An 11,924-nucleotide genomic window follows, 5' to 3' on the forward strand; every position below is an offset into this window, starting at 1 on the left:
CTGGATAAAGAAATTATGGGATATGTACTGCATAGAACACTATACAGCAGTAAAAAAAGAAGAAATCCAGTCATTTGCAACAAAATGGAGGAATCTGGAAAACATCATGCTGAGTGAAATAAGCCAGTCCCAAAGGGACAAATATCATATGTTTTCCCTGATCAGTGACAACTAACCGAGCACCTAAAGGGAAACCTGTAGAAGTGAAATGGGTAGGCCAGCACCGTGGCTCAATAGGCTAATCCTCCACCTTGCGGCGCCGGCATACCAGGTTCTAGTCCCGGTCGGGGCGCCGGATTCTGTCCCGGTTGCCCCTCTTCCAGGCCAGCTATCTGCTGTGGCCAGGGAGTGCAGTGGAGGATGGCCCAAGTCCTTGGGCCCTGCACCCGCCTGGGAGACCAGGAGAAACACCTGGCTCCTGGCTTTGGATCAGCACGATGCGCCGGCCGCAGCACGCCAGCCGTGGCGGCCATTGGAGGGTGAACCAACGGCAAAAGGAAGACCTTTCTTTCTGTCTCTCTCTCTCTCTCTCTCACTGTCCACTCTGCCTGTCAAAAAAAAAAGTGAAATGGGCACCATGAGAAACAATGACTTGATCAGTCCTTGTCCTGACTGTTGAGGAACAACTTACTATTTTATTGCTTTTAGTATTTTTTGTTTTACTTAATACCATTGGTTGAACTCTTTAATTAATACACAATTATTCTTACATGTTTAAATTTAACTGAAAAGTGATCCTCATTAAATAGAAATGTGAGAATAAGAGAGGAAGGAGATGTACAGTTCATCACATACTCAATTGGACTTACCCCTAATGGTAGAGTTCGAAACGTGCCAGGGGATTCCAATTCAATCCCATCAAGGTGGCATATACCAATGCCATCTAACTAGTTAAAGTGATCAGTGTAAGTTCATAACTGATCATAATGATAGGATTAAGTGTCAAAGGGATCACATAAACAAGACTAGAGTCTTATAATACTAACTGATAGAATTAAAAAGGAGAGAAAAATACAATATGGGAAGTGGGATACACAGCAGACTCACAGAATGGCAGATGTCCTAAACAGCACTCTGGCCTCAGAATCAACCCTTAAGGCATTCGGATCTGGCTAAAAAGCCCATGAGAATATTTCAGGCATGGAAAGCTAAGACACTATGACAAAAAAAAAATGACCTAAGTGAAAGATCTTTGTGAGTGAGATCCCAGTGGAAAATATGGGCCATCAAAGAAGGAGGTACCTTTCTCTGAAGGGAAGAGAGAACTTCCACTTTGACTATGGCCTTGTCTAAATGAGATCAGAGTTTGTGAACTCAAGAGGCTTCCATAGCCTTGGCAGCTCATGACAACAGCCTAGGGTGATTACTGACGTCATAAATAAGAGTGCCAATTGTTAATTCAACAACACAAGTCACTGTGCACCTACTCCCCATGTAGGATCTCTGTTCTTAATGTGTTTTACTTTGCAAATTAACGGTAAGACTATTACTCAAACAGTATCTATACTTTGTGTGTCTGTGTGGGTGCAAACTGTTGAAATCTTTACTCAGTATATACTAAGTTGATCTTCTGTATATAAAGATAATTAAAATGAAATTAATGAAGAATGGGATGGGAGAGGGAGTAGGAGATGGGATGGTTTCCAGGTGGGAGGGTGTTTATGGGGGGAAAACCGCTACAATCCAAAAGTTGTGCTTTCAAAGTTTATTTTTATTAAATAAAAGTTTTCTAAATAAAGAAAGAACATCACAAATATCCTCACAAATTCTGACTAATATAGTAGGAAAGAAATCCTTTTAAAATTTTCAAATTTTACTGTTGTCTAACTATAGTGTTTAGAATTCCTTCCCAATTCTTTCTGAACAGCCATCGCCCGTATTTTCTCCACCCCTCCCTGATCTTACAATAGTGCATCTGACAAGGAAGTGTGGCCAATTTTTTTGCCCTCTCTTCATACTGGACCATCTACATCAGTGTTCTGACTCATTCCAGGTGGTCTCTCAAATATGTAGACTAATAACCAGACTCAATAGGTACCCTTATGCAATTTTTAGGTAGAGTTGGTCCTGTTCGGAGGAGATTTTTTTTTTTTGGACAGGCAGAGTGGACAGTGAGAGAGAGACAGAGAGAAAGGTCTTTGCCGTTGGTTCACCCTCCAATGGCTGCCGCGGCCAGCGTGCTGTGGCCGGCGCACCACACTGATCCAATGGCAGGAGCCAGGTGCTTCTCCTGGTCTCCCATGGGGTGCAGGGCCCAAGGACTTGGGCCATCCTCTACTGCACTCCCTGGCCACAGCAGAGAGTTGGCCTGGAAGAGGGGCGACCGGGACAGAATCCAGTGCCCCAACTGGGACTAGAGCCTGGTGTGCCGGCGCCACAAGGCGGAGGATTAGCCTAGTGAGCCGCGGAGCCGGCCTTGGAGGAGATTGCTGATGTCACCTTCGTTACCTTGAAAGCAGGTCCCTTCTCTGATGTTCTTAATTTTTTGAAAACTTGATGGTGTTTTAGCTGAAAAATTAGCAAGACTATTAAACAAGTTGAGGAGAGCTGTTTAAGAAACTGAAAAGCAGTTGCAAACTATGTTGGATAATTGTGACTTTCAGTTTTATATGAGTTGAATTTTTGTGCTCTTTTCCCTGTGTACATGGTGGTTCTATTTTTCTCCAATAAAACTTTTATTTAAAAAAATTTTTCAAATTTATATATACACACACACACACATATATATATATATTCTGTTTTTGTCATATACTACATGTTGTCACACACATACATTGTGGAATGACTTAGTATATCCTATTACCAAATGTTAGGATTTTTCAATGGGTTTAAAGCTATAAGTATGCAAAATGAATAAATTATAGAAATTGTTCTACAACATTTTGTAAGTTAATTGTGCACTGTACACTTAAATATCTTTAAGAAAAGTTGTCATGGTAAATGTTTTCACCAGCCAAAAGAAAGAAAAAGGCATATGAATCCCTATTTCACAAAACATGAGATACCTTAATACAGAATCTAGAAGAGAAAACTTTAAGAATTAAATACAGGGATATAGCTGCATAAACACAGATTTGATAGATATGAGACAAAAGTACAGGAATCAAGGTAAAATGTGTGAGTCAGTATAACTCATGTGACCAATGTATCAAAAAATCCTAAGAGTGTGGGAGACTAGGAACCCACAAAGTTCAGATCAGCATAATGCTCTAGAGAAGGACAGGGTGTATGCAGACTCTCCATGCTGCTGGAACTGGGACTGGTAATGTCCTGTGCCCCAGGAAAATAAGTCAGGGAGAAATGGGTGAAACAGAGCTTGCATTCTGCTCCCCATGTGAATAGACCTGGCTTGTCTCTCTGGACAGAACAATAGTAAATGTTATCCTTGTTCCCATAATGGCACTAAATTGTCTAGCTGTGATTTTATGAGAGCTGTGGGACACATGAGAAAGCCACTGGAGTCTTCTGAACAAGCCAGAAAACAATGGCAGTTCTGCTGTGGTACTGGCTCATTTTGAAGCTAGAGATGTTGCAGGACTTTTGTGTTGTTGACAAGGACTGTAACCATACAGTCCCCACAGGAGAATGTAGGCTGGGAAAGTGCATTCACACCTGGGGAAGTTTGAACTCCAGCTGTTCTTGCCCTGTGTCTTTCCACTTTCCCCTGTATCAAATCCCAAGCCCAGAGCTTGTCCTGTTTTGTAGGTGACATGTTATTGTGGGTCTGAAAGGAGATGAGCTCATAGCATATTTCCTTATAACCACATGGGGGAGGTTCATCTCACCTTCGTAGGCTCCCTGCAGAGACTAAGCTGGGTGAGTGTGTGTTTTTCAGCTCCAACAGAGGCCATGAGTGTTCCATGGGCAAGGCAGTTCTTATATGTTGCAGGATGATCTCAGTGACAACTGAGGAAAATCCTGTTTTCATAATCTCAGTCTTGCATGGTAGAGAATCACAAGTGAAATTAGTAGATTTTGCAGATGCAAAAATCAATTTTATAAATCTTATGAAGCTACAATTCATATATTCAAGAGAGAACATTTATGATTGGATTCTGGGTTTAAATTAGAACTGTGTTTGTTTTAATCCTATTTCAATATTTTTCTCACTTTCCCTTACTATGTACACAATGAGAGATTTTGTTTTGAAAGCATTATCTGTCGTAATTTAGAATGGTTTTGCTTTCAGTTCTTTGAAATTTTATGATAATTTATTTTAAACCTTTTGAAACATTTATAATAGTAACATAAAATGTTATATTTCTACCCCTTAAACTAATTGAATATTAGCATGTTAACACTGACTAGCTTTGTGATCAGGGAAAAAATAAGTATAAATTTCAAGAACTTAGCTCTCCTTATTGGGAAAAAAGCCTCTATTTTTAATTACCTTTGGTGTTTAAAGTTCTAATTTTTTGGTTTAATATTTAAAACATATTTTTAAATGGTCAGCTAACTTCGATAACATTACTGAATCATAATTAATTTAATGATAATCCTGCTGCCTATTTGCCTTCAAGTGCCAAACAGCAAAGTATACATAGTGTCAATTTCTTTTTTTTTTCATGTCTCACATAGCATTTAGTTTTTATTTTTTTAACTTTTATTTAATGAATATAAATTTCCAAAGTACAGCTTATGGATTAAAATGGCATCCCCCCCATAACTTCCCTCCCACCCACAACCCTCCCCTTTCCTGCACCCTCTCCCCTTCCATTCACATCAAGATTCATTTTCAATTTTCTTTATATACAGAAGATCAGTTTAGCATATATTAAATAAAGATTTCAACAGTTTGCACCCACACAGAAACACATAGTGTAAAATACTGTTTGAGTGCTAGTTATAGCATTAAATCACAATGTATAGCACATTAAGGACAGAGATCCTACATGAGGAGTAAGTGCACAGTGACTGCTGTTGCTGACTTAACAAATTGACACTCTTGTTTATGGCATCAGTAATCACCCTAGGCTCTTTTCATGAGTTGCCAAGGCTATGGAAGCCTTTTGAGTTCACAAACTCTGATCATATTTAGACAAGGTCGTAGTCAAAGTGGAAGTTCTCTCCTCCCTTCAGAGAAGGGTACCTCCTTCTTTGATGCATAGTGTCAATTTCAAATGAGAAACGTGCTATAGTGATCTGCTATACAGAATGGAGACTCTATTACTGTTCATGTGCAATGTATTTCAAAATTGTTAATAAGGTAGGTATTAAATATTCTCCGCACTAAGAACTAAAAAATATAGGATGCAAAATAGGCAAATTAACTGATGGAATCATTATTTGATTTTAATTTATATCCTATTGTCTGGTAACCCATGAACCAATATGCTTATGGTTTATTAGTTAAATAAAATGAAGTAACAGAGTAAAGATATAACCAGTAAATTGTATTCTGAAAAATGAAGCAAAGTAATGATGAGGATTAACTATTTCCTGCTGATGAGAACAAAATGCCTCAAGAAACTCCAGCTGTAGAAGCTCACTATCTCTCTGTGTAGAAAGAAGAGGTGGTTCAGCTTGTCCCTTCAGCCTCCATGTGTTTCCTGCCACAGAGAAAACAGGTTCTCATTTCCCTTCCAAATTTCCTAATTTAGACTGCTGTTGTGACTCTCATCCTCTCCTGATTGTAATGTAGAAGCAGGTTGTGCTAAGATGTGTTTAAGCTTTTCATCTTCTATACAATTTACTAAACTCCTTTGTGCTGTGGATAACCAATCACAGGTTTTACAATGCTATCCAAAGAACTTGGTCAATTGATGAAAAATATTTTTGATTTATATAATTTTATAAAGCACAAGGTACTATTTTGTAGTATAGATTATATAATTACACTAAAGCTAGGCAGTGCACAAAAATATATATAAATAATATCCTTTTGATAGCAGAATTTCTCTGAAATTAATATAAAGATGAGGCTCTTACAAAGTTAGTTTTATCAAAAATGATGAGTTGTCATATCTAAAAATATCCCCTTTGTTTTTCAAAAAGGATTCTTCCTTTCATTGGATTCCACTTTGCTTTGGATCTAGGTCCATAGGTAAGTCATTTGTTTCTAGTATATTTAATGGTGTTATTTGCTCTGCCATAATTCATAACCATGTATGTACTTGGAAGTTCACAATACTGACAGTAATATAAAAATCAGCACAATAACAATGAACTAGGACTCTGTTATGTGTCTTCTCATAGTCTTCACAAGCTCTACCCTCAACACCAGCACAAAGTGGTGGTTGCAGATCATGGTAAGGTCTATGACATGCATTCATATTGGTATATTTTTAAAGAAACCAATGGCAATCCATGTTCCTTTATACTATAATTAGCATATATTTGACCTGTACTGATTTGTACTCTCTATATCCCTTCTATTTTCTTTCTCCTATTGTTGATAATGCTTCATTCTGAATTGTGTGATTGTTTCCATGTCAAAGTTTGTAAATTCATCAGCAGGGCTTCCAATTAAGTTTCTATTACAGAAAATATTTTTTTAGTAAAAAAGGCAATATGTTTCTATTTGATTGCCAATTGCATCTCAGAAATGGAGTGTGCTGCCTTCCTGCAGGTAAACACTTGCACATAGTGGCAAGCATGAATCATGGTAATACACATATAATTTAGATTTGGATAAGAAATGCTAAAATTATACTATGTGGTTTTTTTCTGATAATGTGTATCTTGTACTTGTTTCATGACACAAAAGCATTATTAAAGTAATTCAGGTATATATTCAGGGAAAAACACATATTTTTATCTGTGCTTTACTATTTTTACTAGTATTTAAGAGAAATTCTTAAAATTTGGCCATCACTTGGATTGTTCCTTTATAAGTCAGTATGATTGTGGTGCTTCTCCTGGGTCCAACCTGACAACAAAACCAAGTTTTCTGAGAATGCAGAACGTATTGGTGTCAGCAACAGGTTGTTTGATCCTGGGCAATTCACATACATCTATACCTCTAGTACATGGAGCTTTTGGTAAAAGCATATCAAATGTATAATCAAATCTATGGGTTCCCCATTATGAACACAGGCACTTCAGTTGGCATTTTGGGATGTTTTCTTAATCATCTATGAATGTCTAAATATGAGCAAATAAAAAAATCTTCCAACATATCTGAATACTTGTATTGATAGGCCTACAGTGGTACAAGTGGCTTTGCAAACAATCACACACACTCATTGGTCTCAGGAAGTGGGGAAATGTGGTAATTTGCAGTTTTCTCAGCTTCGTACAACTAAACTTTTGTAACTGCTTGCTATGGGTTAGATGACCCCTCTGAAACTCATGTTAACATTTAATTACTATTTAATTTGTTTTAATAGATGAGATATTTCAGAGTTTATCAAGTAATAAAGGTGCCACCTTTATGAGTGTGATTGGTGCAATTTTAAGAGTGCATATGTATCCCCTTGCTTTACTGCCCCTTCACTTTTTGCCGTGGGAAAAGGCAGCAAGAAGATGCACATCAGATGACAGGCCCTCAAACTTGGACTTCCCAACCTCCAGACTGTAAGAAAATTCATTTCTGTTAGCTAGAAATTATTCTGTTATAGCAACATTAAACGGACTCACCAACCCTCAGATTAATTAAATATAATAATTATGTCTACATCCAAGGCCATAGCAAGCTAAAGTAACAGTGAAATTTTAACATTGTAACTATCTTGATTAAGACCTGAAGAGAATGACCTTATCTGTATAAGTGTGTCTAAGAATATTTAAAATGTCCCAGAGTATCCCACAATTAGGAATAAAATGTGATTTTATTGATAAAATTTCAGGTATAACACAAAATAGAGTGTTCATGATTTTTCCTCTTGCTAATTGAAAGAAGCACTTTCCCAGTAGCCTACCAAATTGAAAAGTTCATATTAGGAATTTCTGGTATGGAAACGAAGAGAAACATAGGAACATTCTGAAAACAGAGAGCTAAAACACAAATTTTTGGTAGGCAGAATAATGCTTGTTGATGATATGAGACCCGCTGTATTTGTTTGTTTTTTCAGGCACTCATGTGTTTCACCTCTCTTATTAAGATGAGCACATTTTCTGCTTACAAGGCTGTTAATAAATATATTCTCTGCCAAGCTGGCATTGGAATCTCATCCAACAACTTCCTCCTCTTCCACATCTTCAAATACTCGCATTATCACAAGCCAAAGGTCACTGACCTGATAACCTGTCACCTGGCCCTTGTCCACATAATGATGCTTCTCACTGTGCTGTTTTTGACGTCTCCAGACTTGTTTGAATCACTGAATTTTTTGAATGACTTCAAGTGTAAAGCTTTGTTCTACATAAGCAGGGTGATGAGGGGCCTCTCCATCTACACCACCTGCATACTGAGTGTCATCCAGGCCATCACCATCAGCCCCAGCACCTCCTGGTTGGCCAACTTTAAATATAAATCCATAAAGTTCATCTTCTATTTATTCTTATTGTTATGGTTTCTATGTTTGTCTTCCTGTACTACCATGATCTTCCACATTGTAGCAAATTCCAATGTGACCCAGACCGATCTGATGATTCTCACTGAACACTGTTCATTTTCCCCAATGAGCCATAGCATCAAGGATTTGATGTTCACAATGACCACATCCAGGGATGTCTTCCTTATCAGTGTCATGCTGCTCTCAAGTGTGTACATGGTGATACTCTTGTCCAGGCATCAGAAGAGGTCCCAGCACCTTCACAGCACCAGCCTCTCCCCAAGATCTTCCCCCGAAAAGAGAGCCACCCAGACCATCCTGCTGCTGGTGAGTTTCTTTGTGGTCATGTACTGGGTAGACTTCATCATCTCATCCTCCTCAATGATACTGTGGACATATGACTCAGTTATCTTGGGTGTCCAGGGTGTTGTGGTCAATGCCTATGCCACTGTCACTCCATTGGTGCTTATCAGTTCTAATAAAAGGAATATTAACTTATTGCAAAATTTATCATGGAAAACCTTTCCATTTTAACAGATTGAATAAAAAATGGTTTTTCTTTGGGTATGAATGTGGTGCAGAAGATGCTGCTTCAGATGCACATCCCATCATAGTCCTGAATTTCAATACCATCACTGCTCTGGTCCAGCATTCTCCTAATGCACATCCTGGAAGATAGCAGGTGTTCACTTAAGTACTTCAGTTCCTGCCACCCACATGGAAGTGAGAGTTGAAGATCTAGACTTTCGGGTTTGACCTGCCCTACCCTGTTGCAGGCCTTTGGAGATGGAACCAGCTGATGAGTAATTCTTCTTTGCATGTCTCTCTGTTCTCTTTCTCTGCTTTCAAATGAAGTAAAAATAAATGAACATAATTTTAAATGATTGCCTTAAAAATGGATGTTTCAGACACAATGAAAATCATTCTAATAGAATATGTTCCTATGGAATCAATTCCATTTCTATGGAATTATACTTCTATTTCTAAAGACTTTGAAATATATACTGCACAGCATTACAGTTTTCTTTAACATCCACAATGGATTAATATTAAGATAGGTTTAACAATTATTTGCTCTTTCATTTTGATTTCAGACTTTCATACAGGAAATCCTTTATTCTTAAAGTGAACACGTGATACAATCACATATTTCATGAATCTAATTTTGACAAAGTCCAAAGTAAACATTCAAGCCTGTCACGTATGTCAGTTTTCATTAGCTATGTTGCTTTTGTATTTCTGACCTTTTTAGTATTACATAAAGGTTGTGGAGATTGTGCTGTCATGGTTTTTCATTTGTAAGTCTTTTCCTCTATGCATTCTCAAATTTTACTTCCTACCTATTTTCCTAAGTTTGGTTCTGATATGTTTGAACATTCCCCTTTTTACTCTTTTATTAATATATTGAAATTATGTATTCAGAATCTTTTATGACATACTATATTAGATAATTAAAATTATTTCTATTGAATTAGTATTTTCATAGCTTTATAAATTCTCTAGGTTTAATGTTCTAAATGGATGAGTTTTAGTCCCTCTCATCATAGTTACCATCTATATTTGGATTTTCTATTCCATGATTTTTCTGTAAATGAAATTCTGCAGCTCAGCGTGTCAGTGCATTAATACTCTCATCAACTAAGTTTAATGTTTAAACTGCATTGTATAGCTGCTACTTTGCTGCATGTTTTCAAGTTATTTATATTTTATTTGTTTTTCCCAATATAGCTGATCAGGACCATTAATCTTTGCTCTTACTATTTCTCATTCCCATAATTATTATTTTTGTAACAAATTAGTAGTTTAATAATAAACACATCAGTAGTTTCATAGAAAATGTTGTGGCTTTACCCTTGATATCAGCTGATTCTTACTCACTGATCCTCAAACTTTGGGCATTATTAAAAAAGAAAAATCTTGTGTTCATGTCAGTGATAGGAGATGAACTCTGGCAGAGGTTCCCTACAGTGATTTCAAACTGAGAGGCTCATGGACAAGCTAAATACCACTGCACACTTACTGTCAGAGGCAGTGTTAAAATGTTGGGGTGGTAGTGGAAGGGGAGAATATGTGAAGCTTGAATAAGCCCACAGGTAATGTGGATAAACTATATTTATGAGTCAGGGAGATAATAATAAATTTTATTCAACAATCCCACTGTCATTGCAATGTCCTCTTTTGATGCTTCCATGGCCTTGGCAGCTCATGACAAGAGCCTCAGCTCATCACTGACATCATAAATAAGAGTTTCAATTGTTAATTCAACAACAAGAGTCACTGTGCACTTACTCCCCATGTAGGATCTCTGTCCTTAATGTGTTTTACTATGCGAATTAACAGTAAAACTAGTCTTTATACTTTGTGTGTCTGTGTGGGTGCAACCTGTTGAAATCTTTACTTAGTTGATACTAAGTTGATCTTCCATATAAAAAGATAATTTAAAAAGAATCTTATTGAAGAATGGGATCTCCTATGCATTATATTTTTGTTACAGTATAAGTCACCACAAATCAGGGAAAACATATGGTATTTGTCTTTTTGGCACTGGATTATTTCACCAAGTATAATGGTTTCCAGTTAAATCCATTTTGTTGCAAAAGACAGAATTTCATTCCATTTTTATGGCTGAATAGTATTCCATACCAGATAGATAGATAGATAGATAGATAATCACAATTTCTTTATGCAGTCATCAGTTGATGCACATCTGGGTTGATTCAATATCTCAGCTATTGTTAACTGAACTTCAATAATCATGGGGATACGGATAACTCATAAACTGATTCATTTCATTGGGGTAAATTCTCAGGAGTGGGATGCCTGGGTCATGTGATGTATCTATATTCAGTGAGCTGATGAATCATCATATTGTCTTCCACAATGACTGTACTAGTTTACATTCCCATCAACAGTGGATTAGAGTAAGTTTTCCCCCTATATCCTTGCCAGTATTTATTGTTTGTTGTTTTCTGTATGAGAGCCATTCTAACTGGTATGAGATGAAACCTCATTGTGGTTTTGATTTGCACTTCCCTGTTGGCTAGTTATCTTGAGCTTTTTTTAATTTGTCTTTTGGGCATTTGAATTTCTTCTTTTAAAAATATATGTTCAAGTCCTTTTCTCATTTCTAAATTGAATTTTTTTGGTATTGAGTTTCATGAGTTCCTTATCTATTCTGGGTAGCTTGCATAGTTTGCAAATATTTTCTCTCATTCTGTCAGTTGCCTCTTCACTGTGCTAAGTGTTTCCTTTGCAATGCAAAAGCTTTTCAGCTTGATGTAATCCCATTGTCGATTTTGGCTTAGATTATGCTTCTGGGGTCTTTTCCAAGAAATCTTTGACTATGACAATGCCTTGCAGATTTTCCCCAATGTTTTCCTTTAATAATTTGTTGGAATTGGGTCAAATATTAAGATTCTTGATCCATTTTGAGTTGACTTTTGTATAAGGTGTAAGGTAGGGGACTTGTTTCATACTTCTGCATGTGGA

The 11,924-nt window shown here is 37.0% G+C and overlaps 1 protein-coding gene across 1 annotated transcript; it reads left to right on the top strand.

Annotated features, from left to right (window-relative positions):
• Positions 1–8,018: 8,018 nt before the first annotated feature.
• On the top strand, positions 8,019–8,969 carry LOC138842960 (vomeronasal type-1 receptor 90-like). The gene has a single exon (XM_089322008.1). The coding sequence runs from the start codon at positions 8,019–8,021 to the stop codon at positions 8,967–8,969; it is 951 nt and encodes a 316-aa protein (XP_089178134.1).
• The last annotated feature ends 2,955 nt before the right edge of the window (positions 8,970–11,924 follow it).

Source organism: Oryctolagus cuniculus, chromosome 19 (genome assembly GCF_051225735.1).
Source record: "Oryctolagus cuniculus isolate XC-2025 breed Fujian yellow rabbit chromosome 19, ASM5122573v1, whole genome shotgun sequence".
NCBI lineage: Eukaryota > Metazoa > Chordata > Mammalia > Lagomorpha > Leporidae > Oryctolagus > Oryctolagus cuniculus.

Bases quoted from the DNA above. Each gene is read 5' to 3' on its own strand.
- LOC138842960 (XM_089322008.1), top strand. From the start codon at position 8,019: ATGTGTTTCACCTCTCTTATTAAGATGAGCACATTTTCTGCTTACAAG.